We start from the raw sequence: 19,777 nt of genomic DNA on the forward strand, positions 1-19,777 counted from the left end.
CAAAATAACTAATTTTATTACAGAAACATTTGCTCCATGGGTCTCAGCACACGCACACACACACCATGTATACATCACTTCAGGGGACATTACATTGACTTACATGCATTTCCTGGAGACTTATCCTAACCTTAACCAACACATGCCTAACCCTAACCAAGTCTTCACCCTAAAATTAATGATTCCCCTCATGGGGACCTCCATTTTGTCCCCATAAGGGAGGCGAGTCCCCACACGTGACTGTGTAAACAGATGTAGGTCCACACACACACACACACACACACACACACACACACACACACACACACACACACACACACACACACACACACACACACACACACACACACACACACACACACACACACACACACACACACACACACACACACACACACACACACACACACACACACACACACACACACACACACACACACACACACACACACACACACACACACACACACACACACACACACACACACACACACACACACACACACACACACACACACACACACACACACACACACACACACACACACACACACACACACACTAAGGTCTCAGGGCCAATCGAGCTTTGTCCAGGATGTCTTTTCTCATTCTCGGATAATTTGGATGAGCAGCCAGAACCTGTGGACAGAAGCAAAGATTATTAGCGGTGTAAATACAGATCTTATCTGTCAAACTGTAAACACCTACTTGGTCTCACCTTATGACACACATCTATGGCATCAACATTCCTCTTTGCCTTCAGGTAGTTGAAAGCAAGCTTGTATCCTGAAATTAAAATGACATGACATTCATTTTAGAAATATAGATTCTGAAATTGCTTTGGTCATTTTAAATATAGCTGGATTTGTGATTTTGGTGCACAAACCAATAGTTGGGTTAGTCCTATTTCCATATTTCCAAGCCAATTCATAGTTGAGTGCTGCATCACGGAACGACTGCTCTTTTTCCATGATGTAGCCAAGATATTCATAGGCTTTACAGCATGACTGTGGGAAAAAACGTGCAATTGTGATCACAAAGAAATTAACATAAAATACAGCCTCTGCGTTACAAAGTCCGGCAATTCTCCAAACTAAGGCGTAGGGGTTCTGTGTGAATTGGACAGATTTTTAAACCACATAATAAGCAGGCAGTGACACACAAGACTTTCAAACAGACCTTGTTATGGTTAAGGCATCTCTTTAGAAGGTCCCCGGCCATGTCATACTTTGACGAATGGATGTAGATGTCTGCCAAGAGCAGCCAGCTCTTCTCAAACTCATCGGCGTCAACAATGTTCCAGTTCATCTTAGCTATGCGTTTGAGCTGGTTCCTGGCTCTTGGGGTTTGCTTCAGCATCATATAAGCTGTCGCCATGGCCAACAGTGCTGGCACGTGGTCTTTCTGAATTGAACCAGAAAATCCTGGTGAGACAGGATGAATCGGACAACAACTCCCCCCACACTGCCTTCTTTCCATACGTTTACATTGAAACCATAGTGACTCCGCTTAAGTACAGTTAAATGTTATTATAACATTTCAATAAAAACGTAAAACATAAACCATATGTATGACATTACAATTCAGCCAGATCCGTGTGCAGTTAACAACCAAACCTCTGACTGGCATTAAGAGGGAATTTAAATGAATGCACAACTCCTAGTGTGCATATATTTACACAGGGGAGTGATGTCACTCGTGCACAGTCTGGCGTTTACTTACCTCATTGTTTGCAGTCTCTGTGAAAACATTGAGGGCTTTCTCTATATTGGCCTTCTGTTTAGTGGCCAACAAGCAGTAGTTCTCCAGGATGCGGAGCTGTGTGTGTCCTCCTGGAGTCTGAGGCTTTAACTCCTTCAGCAGCTTCTCGGCTGTTCTCACAGAAAGCTGCTCCGACTCCTGCTTCTCTGTGGAGTTCCTGGTAAGAGACAAAAGCGAGATGTTCGATGAAAGAGTGTTTATTTAGGTATATAGTATGCTCTTACTGCCACTTACCCAATGTCACCATCTAAGTTCTCAAATACTTCTCCTCCCATGGTGTCATTGTCAGGGTTTAGGTAGATTTCAATCATATTATAAACAGCATTTTGACCCCAATCGTTGTCTTTGCGTGCTTTGTTGAAGTGCCACAGGGCCTCATTAGGTTCTCCTGTAAACCTGAGGAGCAAGCACAAGTTAAGTCAGTAATGTTAAAACTGATTTGGTCAAATATGTCAAGAAAACGCTCCCCCAAAACGTACCAAAGGCAGAGTCCTTTGCAGTAGTTGAACCCGGGGTCAAACTTAGTTCTGGAAGAGTGTTTTTCTGCCATATCAAGAAATCTGGGAACTTCTTCCAACTTCCCGGCCCTCCTCAACAATTCAATGAGACGTGACAGTGTTGGGTAGTTGTCTGAAAACAGGTGTGACTTATTATTCTTCTCTCAAATCATCAATTCACCACCATTTGTTTTTGGAAATGTGTCTCTAATCAGGGGCGGCGGGTGCTGTGGGCTAGGGAAGGCTAAGCCTTCCCAAATATTTGTGTCACTGCATCCTGGTAAAATAAAAATATAATGTATAATGTGTGTGTCTTTGACATTAGCGCTGCTATGCAGCCACCTGTGCCCTGTACCACGAAGCCAGTTCAACAGACCCTGGATATGTTTGAGTTATCTTAACCTAACAAACGAGATCTCGCTAGGCGGTCCTACGACGCTGGTTATCAACTCGGCAAATCAAGCCAGGGTTTCTCTCTCCAGCTGAGAGCGCGTTCACATTAAAGGGGCGGGGTTAGCAACATTTGACCAATCACAAACTGGGACAAGTGTACTGACAGCGCAGCGTCATACTTCATTAATGAAAAGTAAACTAATATTAGACAAATATGAACTTTAAACATCCATGACCTAAACATATAATCCAGGATACAGCACATAGTTGCACCTGCAAGGTGAATATAACAACTGGTTAAAAAATAAACTACCGAGTGTTTGAATGTGTACAACAGGTTTATGATATCACTGCCCCGTCTAAGACACGAGTGGATCTGACTTTAATTACATTTGAGTGTTTCGTCAACTTAATGTGTTACTTCAAATAATACTTCTGCATACAGTATGTGTGACGATGTAAGTGTTGCACGGCCAGATACGGCTCGAGAAGCTGACTCAGATAAGGAAATATTGTGATATTATATGATCGATGATCTGATTGATGATGTGATATGAAAGATAAGTGTGACACGTCGGTGTCTTCTCTGCATAGGCTACGGCAGTTTAAACTGTATTTCCTTTATCCTGTAATATGACTTGATAGATTTAAACTCCGCACACTGAGCTCTGATTGGTCAGCAGGCGGTGCTTTCACTGAGTTGATCTCTTTTCTATAGATGCCGGAGGCATTATTTAGCCTTCCCAAACCTGAGCCTCACGCGCCGCCTATGTCTCTAATGTACCTGGTTTTCGCTCCAGAAGTAGTTGAAAGTGGAAAACTGCCTGTTCATATTCCTGCTTCCTAAACATAATGTCAGCCATCATCTAAGAAAAAAACATGTAAGAAAAAGGTTCTAAGAATTTGTCAGAAAAAGAGGTGATGATCAAAACTGTGACGAAAGACAGAGAGAACTAACCAGAGTTGCATCTTCATTCAACTGGTCATTCTTCAAAATGATGCTGCATTGATCGTGGCACGAGTCAACATCATCTAGAGTAAGGTACAACCGTGCCAGCTCCAGCATCACCTAGGAACAGCGAGAGCATTCATTTGACAACGTTCTCTGTAGGTTAGATACCTTTCCCATAGATTAAGCCATGATCAGAAAATGTCACAAACACAAGCACCAGATTCTAAAAGACGCCAGTGCTTGTAAACCGCAGCTGCAGTGAGTACACAGGACGTTTTTGATTCGGCTGCGCTGACCTTGTGATCAGTCTCACAATACACAAGAGCTTCTTTGTAGAATTTGACCGCTCTCTCATAGCCCCTCTGACTTGTGTAGTGTTTAGCGATCTCAGCACAGATCTCGGCGGCAAGCTGCTTCTGCATGGGGACGGCGTCAGGTTGCTCCAACTGCACCCGCTTCAGCACCTTGGCCTGCACATCTCTGGCCTTTACACAGCAAAAAGACAACCGTGATTATCTCCAAACAACTATAAAAACATCATCCGTATCATGTTACCGTACCAATATGTTTGGATTGGAAATACTCTAGAAAATAGTTCATTCAAAATGTGAAAAGATGACAAAATCTCGAAAAAAAGCCACAAAGCTGAAACCACTTACTTTTTGCAGGGAGAGCAACGCTTCCTCATTCTTGTCCACCTTGTTTTGGACCTTTGCCAACAGGACCAGATAACGACAATTATCTGAGAGTGCCTGCAGTTCGTTCACTGGGTAGATCCGGGGAAGAAATGTAAAAAGGCAACAACATATTTTAAACAACTGAAAACAGTAGAATTGGTTTTGTTGGACATATTTGCTTATATTTTCTTTTCATCGTTGCATCAGGTTGTTACTATTTAGAGCTTCATCCTGACTGGATGCATTTGGTTTGTGTTGGGAAAATACTGAATGTACTCTTCCAATATCAGAGTAGCACATGATAACAAAGGCCCTACGTAGCTGTGTACGCAACAGGATGTATGATCACCTAGAGGAGCGTCAGGACACACTGTTTTATGCACACGATAGCTATATGACAACGATTAACATGGTGATTCAGCCTCTATGGAGATAGACATATGACAAGCATGAACATTTCTGACTTGGGTCTTAGCTAATCTAAACCAAACATTGTATACTGCTTTGAACCGGTATTCCTGCATCTTGTGACTGTGAAACACTCTCTTGTATATAAAGCATGTGAAGGACACTACTCTGGGAACTAGTTGCACCAAATGCTCTGTATGTGATGACTACTTTCATTCTTGCAAGGATAATAAATACATGTGTCCTGATATTGGAGCTCAAGCCGGTGACGAAGGGATCTTTTTCTAACAGTTTGTGTTTGACGTCAGGAGTTTGCTGTGTGTGAAATGCTCTGACGTCTGAGGTACCTGACTCATGGACCAGAGCTTCCAGCAGGACGGTCTCACAGCGCTGATACTGCTTCATCTTCATCAGCAGCTCGGCCAGGTCGTAGCGCAGGAAGTTCTGCTGCTCCGTCTTCAGGGCTGCTTCGTAGTAATTTATCGCCTGTGTAACAGCAGCCTTGTGTTAACACTTGTGTTCTCTCTGTGAGTGGATCGTGTTTACTTTTACATGTGTATATCAAACACACCTTGACGTAGTTATGAGTCTTGACCAGGGCTTTTCCAATCTTGCTGGCTAGAGCACCGTCTTTTGGGTTTTTCTTCAGAGCTTGCTCATAAACCTCGATGGCTTTCTCGGGCTGAGGACAAACAAATCCCACGGTGAGAGGAGTCACAATCGCAGTTTTTGTAAATATTATTCAGGTTAATATATTTCAGTATTTACAAATTGTTGTGAACATGGAGTAAACACCTTAGGAATAAGAGCTGATGGTAACACTGGATAAAGATTTCGTCTATTTCCGTCTTGAATGACGTCATTGTATCTATCATCACAACCAGAGTATGTGTCAACAGACCTAAGAAGGTTGTCTGGCCTGCCATAAAAATCAGGCAGGTGACGTAAAACTCTGCGATTCACTAGAATGCAGGCACAATGTGTCCCTTTCCATTGTAAACTATCATTGAGCAACAATTTAACGGTGCTTTTGTAAAGGGATGTGACAACTAAATAAGAATTCCTATATCAACTAAACGGTAAACTACTGCCTTGTCTCATTCAAACGGTGTAGGAATGAGACAATGGCTTTGTTTAAATATTTCTCAAGTATTGTCAAATAACAATTAATCCTATTTCTTCATTTATAAAGCTTATAGTAAATCAAATACTGCCGCACAATCTACTGAAGTTCTCTTTGAGCTACCGTACTTTTCGGACTATAAAGCGCACCTGCATATAAGCCGCAGCAGCTAAATTGTCCGTCTGTCTTGCTCTCGTTCTGTCTCTCCGTTCCACTTTTACTTTGGCGCGCAACCTGTCTCACTCTTTTCCGGCCTCCACTTAAAGGTGGCGGGCGCGGACCGGTCATAGAGCCCATAGGGTTAAAGGTGGTTAATTTTACCTGTAAAATCCATAGATTTAGGAGGTTCCCTAGTGGCCGTTAGCTGTACAAAAAAAATGGGGAAAAAAGTCGCGGCTTATAGTCCGAAAAGTACGGTAAATGCTTTTCTGTTAACAGGTGATTTATTGCTAATGATCCCTTGTGAAATGCCATGCAGTGAGTCATACTTGACTCTCATCAAGTCAGTTTGAACAATGTACCCCCTCTTCACTGTCATTACTTCTTCTCTCATGTTTGAGAAATCAACATCAAAACTAATGCATGATTTTCCACGTTTACACTGACAAACCATCAAGATAACTGTACTTCAACACTGCCAAGAAAGACAGTAGATTTGTTTATGTAATGTCTTGTGAGGATGACAACGGCTTACATTGCACTCCTTTTCATAAATGCTTACACTGATTTTCAAAGAACAATATTTAGCGATTAAAAAAAAGCTTCATGACCTAAACTCTTAGTTTGATAGCTCACTCACATTGTTGAACATTATCTGTATGTTTTTCGAAATTAACAGAATATATTTTGCTGATATAAATGTAATATATTTTTATTATTACACACACACGCACGTGTCAGTGGAGAGGGATCACTCCTCTACAGAGGTGGGAAGTAGTGGAGTACAAATACTTTGTTGCTGTACTTAAATTTCATTTTTCTGGTATCAGTATTTTTCTGATGACTTTTTACTTTTACTTCTTACATTTTGAATACAAATACCTGTACTTTATACTTCTTACATTTTCAAAACAGGCTCGTTACTTTAGTTTTAATCTGCGTTTGGTGGCGTGATCATTATTATTTAGAGTCATTGCGTGCCTATTGATTTGAACACGATCTGTGGGTCCGTCATTTCCTGGTCTTCTCTAAAGAAGAGGGACCAATGAAAACTCGGCTCAATTATTGTTCTATTAAGATAAAGTGAGGTCCAGTTACCAGTTACTCTATAAAACAGCTGGTAGTTATGGGTACTTTTTACTTAAGTACATTTCGAAGCCCATACTTCTTTACTTTGACTTGAGTAAAGAAGTACTTTTACCAGAGTATTTTTAAAGACGAGTATCTGTACTTCTACTTGAGTAAAGGATGTGTGTACTTTTGCCATCTCTGCTCCTCTGTTGCTCCACCCGAGGTTTTCTGCCTTTTCTCCCAATTAACTGTTGGGTTTCTTTTCCGATGTGAGGGTCTCAGCACAGAGGGTTTCATATTCTGTATAAACTGTAAAGCACCCTGAGACAAATGTGAAACTTGTGATTTTGGGCTATATGAATACACTTTGATTGGAAAGCATCCTCATAATTATTCCGTTTCATCATGCCGCTTTCGGCTACAGGACATGGTTTGAAATAGGAATAGCTGGTGTTGCTTCAAAAAAGTAATCTTCTAAAAACCTCAATACAGCTCCAACAAATCACAGCAGAGGGGAAAATATCAAAACATTGCAAGTTCCTAACAGGAATGAAGAAGTATAATGGCAATCAAAACAGTTGTGATTACATTGCAGAGAGGCTACACATTTCTAAAATACTTCTATTAATAAATTATCTCTCAATGAAGGACAGCTTTTCATTACACCTTCGACTTTTGGGAAGATGTATGAAATGCTTGACCAAAATGAAATTGGGATTAGAAAACACATCGCAGGAATATGATTACTTGAAGCAACGTCAAAGCCCTTTGAAGTATGCCAATATCCACACAAATTCGTTTTTAAAGAATACAAAAAGTATCTCATAGCACACAGAGGAATCACATCTCCCACTTACTTCTTGAATGTTCATGTAGGCATCACCTAGCAAAAGGTACGTGTGAGGGCTGGGCAGCTTCTCCGCTATTTCTCTGGAGGAAAGACAGAGATATCACATCACATATGGTGCACGTCATTATCTAGTAAACAGTATGTATCTGCTGCTTAGGGTCAGTCACGCTTTAATACATCTCAGCTGTTGATTCATGTAGCATCAGAGAACAGCGGCAGACTGGAGGCAACTGTATACATGTTATCTTTACTGGATGAATGGCTTCAGTTACATTTGTAATTGATTTATGTTTGTGGTCTTCTAAAACCCTAGACCAGGGGTAAGGCAAGGCAAGGCAAGGCAAGTTTATTTATATAGCACTTTTCAACGCAAGGCAATTCAAAGTGCTTTACAAAAAATGAAAGACATTAAGCATTAAAAAAGAAAAGCTAATAAAATAAATATTAAAAAGGAAAAATACATGGATAAAAGTTACAGTGCAGTCTAAAATATGAATAGTTCAATTAAACATTAAAAGAAAAAGTACATGGATAAAAGTTACAGTGCAGTTTAAAATATGAATAGTTCAATTAAAAGCAGCGACAAAAAGAAAAGTCTTCAGCCTGGATTTAAAAGTAGTAAGAGTTGCAGCGGACCTGCAGGTTTCTGGGAGTTTGTTCCAGATATTTGGAGCATAATAACTGAATGCTGCTTTACCATGTTTAGTTCTGACTCTGGGGACAGAAAGCTGATCAGTCCCTGAAGACCTGAGAGATCTGGATGGTTCATAATTTAGCAGTAGGTCAGAAATGTATTTTGGGCCTAAACCATTCAGTGCTTTATAAACCAGCAGCAGTATTTTGAAATCTATTCTTTGACACACAGGAAGCCAGTGTAAAGACTTCAGAACTGGAGTGATGTGATCCACTTTCTTAGTGTTAGTGAGGACTCGAGCAGCAGCGTTCTGAATCAGCTGCAGCTTTCTAATAGATTTTTTAGTGAGACCTGTGAAGACACCATTGAGGTAGTCGAGTCTACTGAAGATAAAGGCATAGACAAGTTTTTCCAAATCCTGCTGTGACATTAGTCTTTTAATCCTAGATATGTTCTTTAGGTGATAGTAGGCTGATTTAGTAACTGTTTTAATGTGACTGTTGAAACTCAGGTCAGAGTCCATGACTACACCTAGATTTCTGGCTTTATCTGTTGGTTTGAACATTGCAGACTGAAGCTCAGCGCTAACTTTTATACGTTCTGACTTGGCTCCAAAAACCATTACCTCAGTTTTATCTTTGTTTAATTGGAGAAAGTTCTGACACATCCAGTCATTGATTTGTTCAATGCACTTACTCAGTGTTTGAATTGGAGCATAGTCTCCTGGTGAAATTGTTACGTACATTTGTGTGTCATCTGCATAGCTATGGTAACTTATTGTGTTGTTCTTCATTATCTGAGCCAGTGGTAGCATGTAGATGTTAAAGAGAAGATGCCCCAAGATGGAGCCTTGAGGAACCCCACATGTCATATTTGTCAACTCAGATTTGTATTTACCTATAGAAACAAAGTTGTTTCTATCCTTTAAGTAGGATTCAAACCAATTTAGAACTGTTTCCGAAAGTCCCACCCAGTTTTCCAGTCGGTCTAGTAATATGCTGTGGTCAACAGTGTCAAACGCAGGTTTGGACGAAAGCCTGACTGGAACACATCGAAACAGTTATTTAAATGCAAGAAATTACTCAACTGTTGAAAAACAACTTTTTCAATGATTTTACCTAGAAATAGGAGGTTTGATATGGGCCTGTAATTGTTCCTTACTGAAGCATCTAGATTATTCTTTTTTAAGAGCGGTTTAATGACTGCAGTTCTCAGGGCCTGTGGAAAAATACCTGAGTGAAGAGATTTGTTTACTATATGAAGTAGTTCTGAGGTCATGCAGGGCAAAACATCTTTGAAAAATCCTGTTGGAATAATATCAATGTTATTGATTGTGTCGAATACTCCTGCCCGGGGGCCAAATGCGGCCCGTGGTCCATTTTGAACCGGCCCTCAGCTAATTCTAAAAGTATAATGGAATATGGCCCACACAACGAAACTTGTGCTTGTCTTATATTGTACTTCTGAAATATATACAGTATGTAAACATATATTACACAGTATTCATGTGTTAATAAGCCCACTTTTCAGATAAATTCAGTCAATTAAAGTTGAGAACTTTGTCTAACAAATCTGTATCTGCATAAATAGCTTGAAATACACCCTTCATATCCTCCCTTATCATAAGAAATCTGATGCTTCTATTTTAAGGAAGGAGCTGCAAAATAAATTAATAAAAACTCTATGGAAAAAGCTTTGTTTTTTTTCTTAAAGCATATTCAAGTATCGAGAATAATTGACCTACATTTGATTAATATTGCTAACTTAACTTAAGAGGAAATATACCTTAGCTTTTCTGTATGTGGCCCTCAGTGAAAACAGTTTGGACACCCCTGCCCTAGACTATATACAGAGCTAGATGAAGAAACTATGGCTGAATGTCCTAGTGCCGTGTATTCAATCAAGTTTCAGCCACTACTGCTCAGAAAAACGTTTCCAATGCATTAAGTTTCAGATGGAGTACAGTCTCATATGTTCAGCCACTGTCTGACATCAAGAGGCTCACCTGTAACAGCTTGCATACAGACGTTTCTCCTTTCTGTGGTTCAGATATATGTCTGCCATTTTCTCCTTGGCTTGGATGTAGTAAGGCTGCTCGGGGGTGATGTTTCTGAGCATACTCAGTGCCAGCTCAGTGTCCCCTCGCAGCAGGGCCAGGTCCGCATTGGCAATCGTCACACGTAGCTCCTCCGGGGTTCCCGAGAAATCGTTGATGGCATCCTGCATCACCTTAGCTGCTTCATGCTGTAAAATCAAAAGGTGTAAACAGTATTTGTTTCTTAAAGGTCCCGTATTATACTGTTTTTCATCAATATATTATAGGTCTCAGATATATACAAAACATGTCTCTGAAGTGTTTGGCTCCAAATACCAAACAGATCATGCATTGTAGCATCCCAGAATCCCCTCTGTTTCAGCCCCGTTTCAAAAGTGCTGATTCTCTGTCTGTTACTTTAGATGAAAATAAGGAGCCCCTCCCCACGCCCCTCTGAGAGATATTTGGTTACAAAGAACACAATGGTGCTCTTGGAGGAGATTCAGGTGATAAGGTGTGGGGGGGGTTACCTTGGTTATTGGCTAATGGTTACACAAGCCAAAACATCGACAGGTTTTTATATATATGGATCAGGACAACAAGAGACAATATTTTTTCCTGAAATGTTCAGAATCTCTTAATTTCATTTCAAACCTTTATTTAACCAGATTGGTCCCATTGAGATCATAGATCTCTTTTTCAAGGGAGACCTGCAGCATATAGGTTCCACATGAAACATAAAACAATAAAGGACATTATATTTACAGGATACATAGTTATAGACATTTACAAGTGCCCATTGTATCAGCAAGCATTTCATTTACCCTAGCTTTAAAAACATGCAGAGGAATGAGATTGCTCAGTTTCAATTCTTGCTGACACAAGAACACAGAGGGGACACATGTTTATGTATAAAATACATGAAACAGTGGATTTAGCATAATAGGTGACCTTTAAGAAATCTTTAAGAATGCTTACAACAGAGTATGCTGCGTAGTAAGGAGCCCCTCTAGGGTATAATGTTAAAAAAAAAGTCTGAATTTGTTCTTGGATTAACATCAGAGTGGGAATCGGACGGCCCAGTTTGCAAACATTTTTATGCACAGATTCACACGTTTTATTTGCTCCACCATGTATCCACAGAGGGACTCAGTAGCGTCACAACAACCTTAAAGAATACATCAAAATGTTACCTGTTCTCCGTTGAGCCACAGGGCCTCTGCTAACTCCAAGAAGACAGAGAGACAGTCAGCAGGACTCAGCTCAATCTTCTTGTTCTTGGACTTGGACGAGGATCCTGTTCTGCGGACACCTGGAAGTAACATGGCCATCTGCAGCGTCTGAATAGCTTCCGTCAGCTCGCCCATTTTCTTCTTAGCCTGAGCCCTGATCAGATGGTACAACGGATGTTCGCGAATCTGGAATGGACAAGAAGTCACAACACATTCGGAAATGCAATCTTCTCAGTTAATCAATATCAGATTGTGTAATACATCTGTGGTTGAGAAATAAGATTCACCACAGAAGACATTTTGATCATCCAAACCCAGCTTAACTGCCACAGAGATGATTAACATTGCTTCTGTATTAACATGTGTGTTTAAACCACTGTCGCTAAACTGTTGGAATTTAACAATACACACTAAATTGATGGAAGTCTTCTTCATTTCACATACATCATTGTATTAATGGCTAACTGAGGATAAGCTGACATATTTCTAAATGTTACAAACAAAGGCACATAACTTCATTATATTTGCACCTTTCCCATTGGTTGAATAGGCCTGAACGCACACTGCAGTCAATCATAGTATTCATGTTTATGGGGATCTTACCTCAAAGTTATGGCTGAGGCAGAGCTCAAGAGACTGGGAACACAGAGAGAAGTTGCCCTGCAGTAGATGAATCTGTGCCATTAGCAGATGAGCATCTGCATGAGAAGGACACTGCTCCAGACAATGTTCCAGACTGCTCTGAGCAGCGCCAATGTCACCTGAATAACCACAAAAACAATACATTTTATTATTGATAATGATATTAATACATTTTATTTATCAAGCGGTTTATCAAGCTGCTTTACAGAGGTAAGAAAAAAATAAGATAAGATAAAAAGTCTAATTAAAATCGAGCAGTAAATCCACATCAATCACACAATGGAGAAGATGTTAGAATACCATATGCAGAAAATAAATCAAAATATATTCAAAATGCTGTGCTTACCAGACTGATATCTGACTTTGGCAAGCAGGAAGACCCCTTGAGGGAGCCCTGGCACAATCTTGACCACAGTATCCAATAATGTGGCGCAGTGCTGGAGCTGAGGAGCAGGAGGCTGGCCCTGGGCTGGAGGCTGAAGCAAGGCAGTAAAAGATGTATTTAATGCAGAGATTCACACTAGAACAGGATGCATCACTTCATCATTCTATGACGAGAGCTAAATAGGGCTATTGTAAGTTTAACAAAAATCTTTGGGGGGTGAATGTAAAGAAAAAACTTGACAAGCAACCACAACACTGGCAAAATTGGACCAACCTCATCACATCACGGACCTCTCAGAAATGTATGATAATATTATCTCAGGGAGGATTTTTTTATAACACACCTCTAGCCTTTTAATCGTAGAAATTAATATTAGGCTCTATTGCAGTGCCCAAATGTTGAAACCAGAATGTATATGACATTTTAATGACAAATCATGTCATTGATGAGTGTCACAGTCGTACCTTGGGAGGACACAGTGCAAGATACTCTTTAACAATCTCTAACAGGAAGTCAGGATTCAGCTTCTCAAAGTACTCCACTCCCAGAGGCAGACCCTGTAGGGTGGAGAAGTGTGTGTCCACTGCATCATTCAACAGATTGGTAACCTCCTCCTGGGGGCGGCGTTTTTTCACTGCGAGAACAGCCCGTAGGTAAAGTAGCTCCTGAGGGGGAAAACAAAAATACAATTCAATTGTTGGATACAAGAAAAAGAAAAGTAGCAGAGAGGCAAACTTAACAAGGCATTATGTATAAGATGGATCAAATGCATAAGTCAAAATCTCCCAGGCAGAATAACTAACAGGAAGAAACAGGTTTAAAGCCCTATACATTATATTAAAGCATGATAAGCCACTGTCTTTCAAGATACTGTTACTTAAATTAAAGACATTTTGTGTAGTCAGCATTCATAAAAAGACGTCACCCCTGATTTTCCAATTGATTGTTGAATCTCTGTTAGAAATTCCAACTGTTGTTCTGCGTCGTCGATGTGGCCTTCTATCAGCTGGCAGCGGATTATACCTGCGTAGCAAAAATAATGTTAAATATCCAGACATAACAGCATGAGTGTTGAGCAGACAACAGGTTAAACACTGTAACAAGTTACCAGTCAAAGCAGAAACACTCGTCTCATCCAAAGTCATGGCAGTCTTGTACCACTTCATAGCCTCCTTGATTTTGCCCTGAAGCACCATCTGGTAGCCCAGCTCTGTGGCTAAATCTGAGTCTCCTGATGCCACAGAGAAGGCCCGTTCCACCATCCTGAACGTCTGCTCAATCACTTTCTCATTTCGTCCACACTGTGACAAAAAGAAGAAAATAACTGTAAATGCTAAATACAAATAGAACCCTTTATAATTAATAATGTGCAGACTGTAGCATAAAGACAATTGGAAATAATAATATAAATGTTCTTACAACACGGGTGAAGGCTAGAGACATCCTGTAGAAAAGCTCTGGGTTGTGTGGTTCCAGCATCTCCAAGCTGCTGATGAGGTTTGAAAGCTGCTTTACCGTCTGCCAAGGGGGATACAAAAACAGTTCATTGATCAAAACTGTGCCACAGCTCCACTGTTAATGCCAGTATTTCAAATATTATTTATATTTCCTGCTGATTTGCACCCCAACCAGATCAAAGTATGACCTTGTGAAACATTACCTCAGAAATATCTCCATCTCTACATAAAGAATGTAGAGCTAGCATCCGCAGCGCCTCCAGGTTATTTGTATCCTTCTGTAAAAGCCTAAAATATGACACATAGTGAATGAAGTACACTTCCTACACTTCTCAAGTTTGGATTTATTTGATTAAAAATAATGGAATATATGATACTGCTGCGGTAGTGTGTTGAGCTCCCAGATGAATAGAATTCAAACTTAAAGTAACTGTGAAGCCGGCAAAGCATTACTGCATGCGTCTTCTCAACATCCCAGTGAGGGCAACACTTAAGTGATCACTCTTCTTTCTTTTCAAAAAACCTGCAGCAGCAAATGCTTGGAATTGTGTTGTACTTTTGCACATTGGCTCAATTGGCCAAGGTCCAGAGGGGCGAGCACAAACAATAGCTTAATCAGTAGTATGCACTGGTTTGAGGCATCACGCTTGCGTTTCATTTGCACTTGAATGCTGAGCCATTTGTAAAGGCAGACGGTGTTTTCTCCTTCGTCCCTGGCAGTGATGTTTGATGTTTTTGCACTTCATGATATAGGCTTGTTCTGAAAAAGAGCTGACCTGTGTTTAATCTGGGAGAAACCTTGTAAATGCTCATTGTTTACCTGTGTGCTGCATCTATGGTTTGCTCCCAGTCTTGAAGGCTGAGCAACAGCTTCATCTTCTTGATGAGGGCAGGCGAGAACCCAGGGAAACTAACAATGACCTGGTTAACCATCTCCAAAGCCCCGGAGTAGTTCTGACGATATTCATAGTACTGTGCCTGGGAAAGAAAACAAATTCACATAGGGATGTTTTGTACACTCAGGCTAGTAGAGAGTAGGACTTTTACTTTAGTATACCTAAAGAACCCTAATTGAAGAAATATTAAAAAAGTTACAGAAGAATAATTCAAAAAATAAACTGTCCAAAATAACCTAAATATGTGTTATGGTGTATGATAGCTGAACTCAACTGTATACATCATCAGAGTAGTGGCAAGGGACACATACTAATAAACAATTAGATCATAAATAAATTAAAAACACAAACAAATAGACAGGAAATATGAGATATGAGAGGATTGTCACATATTCAGCTGTGAATGAGGATGACTTTTTCAATATGGATATGTAGTTCCCGTCTCACCTTTCCCATCAGGGCAAAAACATCAGCTTTTTCTTTCAGTCCCTCATCAAAGTACTTTCCAGCTTTTCGGGCGTAGGCGTCTTTACCAGATGTCACATCTATCCAGGCTTTTAGGATTATCCCCTGAAAAACAAACATTTCACAAGAGTATTAGGGGAGAAGCCAAAATGCCCTACTTGTCGTAAAAACACTAACACATTGCATAACATTTGAGTTATAATGACGCATTTGGAAAACATCTCACCTCTCTCGAGCCACTGGAGAGTTTGATCATTCTCTCTGTGTACTCCCTTGCTTTATCATTTCGTCCTAATAGCCAGAGAAACATCCCGGCATAGTACAAGCTTTTGGGAGATGCACTTTTACGATCATCTTTGACCTTAGCATCAAGTTCTTGAATAACTTCTTTGTCTGTGAACACATGATAGATTATTAGAATAATAGCAACATGTGTGGCCAACATCTGACAATAATAAAAGAAGACTATTTGGGCTTGCCTGGATTTGTCTTTTTTTTCTGAGCAAAGACAAGGGCCATTAATGTGCAGAGAGACACATCTCGACTGTCTCTGATTGTGTCCAACTCTATTGAGGCTTCTTGAATTTGATCTAAAATAAAATGTCATAGTAAAGAATGATAGATAGCAAAATAAACACTTGTCCAGCCAGAAAAAGACCATGCTTTTTTTTTTACTAAACATTTACAAGATTACCTTGCATGAGGTTGCCATAAGCGTGGAAGAACATGTAGATAGGATCATTGCTGAATTTCCTCTGCGCAGCTGCTGCAGCGTTTACAGCGTGATTGAAATATTTTTCATAGCAATAGCATCTGATCAAAGCCTGCAGAAATAGAGAAAGAAGACCCTGCGTTATAGGACTTTTAAGTGAAGATAGCTTGCAGCAAAACAAACCTACTGCATGCATCCAACGCCAGGGCTCAACGCTAACTTTTAAAAAGAGGTTGCCAGGCTGGCAACCTCTTTTTTAAAGCTTTTGGTTGCCAAAACTGAAAATACGGTTGCCATTTTTAGTCACCTTATATTTTAAATAATTAAGATACTATACAGTTATACATCAATTTAATAATGAAAATGTGATACAAAAGAATGCTCAAATGCTTTACAATAAGTAATTAACACAATTATTTGAAACTTAAGTGGTAGTAAAATTGTCCACCCTCAATTGCTGCTATACAAAACACCAGTAGTGCAGCAGATCCCTCACAAATGAATTGAGCAAGTCACTAGTTTCTTGGTCATCCGTTGTCTCCCTTTCAAATTTGGGTTTTCTTGATCTTTGTGCTGATCCCCACCATAGATCCATTGGCACTTCAGCATTGAAGTCTTGATTGTGGTTCTGTCATTGGCCAGACTAATACATTTCTAATGTTAAATAAATGAAAACCATTCACAGTTAAAGGTAGGGTATGTACGTTTGAGAAACTGGCTCGAGATACTTTTTGTTATATTCCATGGAATGCTCTTAACATCCTGATAGCAATGAATATCTTAAGTGCTTTGACAAAAAAATCCATAAAAAATGTCATCTGTGGAAGCCGTAGTACTGTAAAAAGCATGATCAATCATTTTAGCTGGCCCGGCTAAAATAACTGAATGGCCTACCTGCCTGTCAGCCTTCCATCTGTGCACAAACTTATCTCGTGCCCTCATTGGTCATGTGTGTTGGAGGAGGGGCTCTATAAGGAAGTGGCAGATTTTCTCCGGTGTAGGGTGTAGGGTTGCGGTCGGATAATCCAAAAATCAGATCCTAACGTCTAACCCTATCGTATATTCCTTGACCTCTGAGTGAAACGTCACAGGGTTAAGGGATAGTGGATAGGAGAATTCAAAAGGATTTAGGAGAAGAGACTGCGGTACTTTCGAGAATCCGACTGCACTTTCACTATCCGACGTGTTTATGATGCGCCAGCGGACGTCATAAATGTGCGTCTGCTACTATGGGGAAACTACATACATCCATGGGAAATTATGGAAACTACAGTTTTCTATACAGCGGACAACATGATGTATAATAAGAACGAGGGACTACTGTAAACGAATCTAGAGACTCTGCACCGTGCTCTGATGCTGTTATGTTATACTTTATGAACGTGGACAACAGAGAAACATATTCTTCATGACCAAAGTTGAAATTGAAATAAAAAAGGAAATTGAAACTTATGCTCGTCGTCACCCTCTCCCTCCAGTCCACATTAATACAAATGACCCCAATACGTATGATTGTATGAAAAGATCCTAAAATCAATACAAATGTATTTATTATAAACGTTAGTCCTTAACATCTATCACTGTGTATATCACCATTCAAACATCTTTTAAAAGTTTAACAAATCCCACACAGCTCAGTAAAGACTGTGAAATGTTGACTTTATTTGATAATTTCAGTAGAAACTCCAGACTCAACGTAAGAGCTTGAGCCTCTTCGGGGGGTGCTAACATTTAAACATAGGCCTACACTTCATTCTTTACTTTGTCCGTTATGTAGAAGATATTACTTTTTTCTCCTTCATGTTGTTTCCATAGCAACAACTTCAACATAAAATCTAAATAGATTTGTGTTCTACACACCAAAATACGTTATTTGAACACCCCTCTCGATCGATTTACAAAAAATAGTATGGCCCGCCATATACACCAACGCAGTTTTTAAAGATATACATTTTTCTACACAGAATCATTTACAAAATTACACCATATCCAATCATTTTACGAGTCAGAAAATGCTATCTGTATTCAGAATGGTTGCCAATGGCAACCTGGCAACCGTTACTGTCGAGCCCTGCTGTTTTCAAAATAGAACAAAGTGGAACAGTATGCCGTTTTTAGCTTCACAATCTCGTCACATAAGTTAATTTTAAACGTTTTGAAAGCACGGGCGATAAGTCATCTATCGTTTAGGTCTAACAAGGTTACTTTCTGTATACATTTGCAGCAATTCGAACTAGCGTTAGCATTTTTTCTCTGCTTGGGTTTCTGTAATATGTCGCTTACCAACGTTGTCTCTTCATCCTCCATCTCGGCTGCTTAGTGCTTTAACAGTAGCTGACGTGAAGTAACGGCCAGTTTAACCCGTCTGCATTGACGTTTCAAGCATCACAACAGTATTATTGATGTTTCCGTTGTGTTTTCGCCATCTTGCACCCACTCCTTTAGCGTTGCCCAGTAACTTAGTAACAGCTGGGATTCATAGAGTATTTATTCTCCGAGTTTTATCTTTCAGGCAACACTTCCTCACCGGCCGCTTGTGTGCCCCGCATCTTTTAGTACTTTTGCCACATCCAAACGCAAACTATAGTACATTTTCTTTTAACTATATCAATAAAAGCGTACTTGAACTTATTTTGGATGATTTTTGATGAACAGTGTTGATTTCTAAGCCTGGTAGTAAGCCTGAGAGACTAAATCCAGGAAATACAAACACGCAATGCTTACACTTGAGTCAAGCTAATGTTGCCTTTCAAGCAGCTTTCAAGCTGCAGGTGGCGCTGTCATCCTATAATTAATAATAATAATAATAATAATAATGAAATTAATAAATACATACATGGCAACAAAAACTCTCAGGCATTTGAAGCAACAAGCTGAAAAGGTATCTATATCGTGTCAAGTTAGATTAAATCTATTTTGAATATATGGAAATTATTTCAGGGAGCGCTTTCGTTACACTCACTGAGAGTGGATTATTCTGATCAGTAGGTTTGTAGTTGGAATGGCTTTCCGTTTGACCTACACAATTATACTGAGGATATGCATTGTTATAATTAAGGAATCTTTTCTCATGTTTCTCATTGTGTTACATAAACTATGTTATTGTTCAACCTATCAAAACAAGAAATAAGAACGTTTTGACACCTATTAACAAATCTTTACATAGTTTATCATGTGCAGTGGAATTCATCCAGCCAGTGTAATTGGAGGCCATGTTATGCAACACCATGCATTGACTGTAACGTTATGAACTCTTGATGTTTGCAGTGGTAAGTCCATGACAGGATCAGCCAGTGTCCAGCATGGGTGCAACTGTTCCGAGGGGGAACCTTTCCATGCCTTGTCAAATACTATTTAGCACTAACCCTGGCACATAATCATTACTCTCTGCAGCACACATCAACGGAAGAGTCAATCAGGTTGATATC

At 39.9% G+C, this 19,777-nt stretch overlaps 1 protein-coding gene across 1 annotated transcript; it reads right to left on the reverse strand.

Annotated features, from left to right (window-relative positions):
* Positions 1 to 511: 511 nt before the first annotated feature.
* ttc21b (tetratricopeptide repeat domain 21B) lies at positions 512 to 18,822 on the reverse strand. Its single transcript, XM_034109486.2, has 29 exons — positions 18,633 to 18,822; positions 16,332 to 16,461; positions 16,117 to 16,227; positions 15,864 to 16,030; positions 15,620 to 15,742; positions 15,097 to 15,254; positions 14,480 to 14,564; positions 14,239 to 14,337; positions 13,928 to 14,120; positions 13,745 to 13,842; positions 13,284 to 13,484; positions 12,781 to 12,910; positions 12,396 to 12,553; positions 11,754 to 11,978; positions 10,531 to 10,769; positions 7,899 to 7,971; positions 5,260 to 5,370; positions 5,036 to 5,174; positions 4,263 to 4,369; positions 3,900 to 4,088; positions 3,610 to 3,720; positions 3,436 to 3,517; positions 2,241 to 2,391; positions 1,996 to 2,157; positions 1,723 to 1,918; positions 1,180 to 1,404; positions 887 to 1,007; positions 719 to 786; positions 512 to 639 (listed from the first exon to the last, which is right to left on the reverse strand). The coding sequence occupies exons 1-29, from the start codon at positions 18,654 to 18,656 to the stop codon at positions 562 to 564; spliced, it is 3,954 nt and encodes a 1,317-aa protein (XP_033965377.1). The 5' UTR covers positions 18,657 to 18,822; the 3' UTR covers positions 512 to 561.
* Between the last annotated feature and the right edge of the window lie 955 nt (positions 18,823 to 19,777).

Source organism: Pseudochaenichthys georgianus, chromosome 21 (genome assembly GCF_902827115.2).
Source record: "Pseudochaenichthys georgianus chromosome 21, fPseGeo1.2, whole genome shotgun sequence".
Lineage (NCBI taxonomy): Eukaryota > Metazoa > Chordata > Actinopteri > Perciformes > Channichthyidae > Pseudochaenichthys > Pseudochaenichthys georgianus.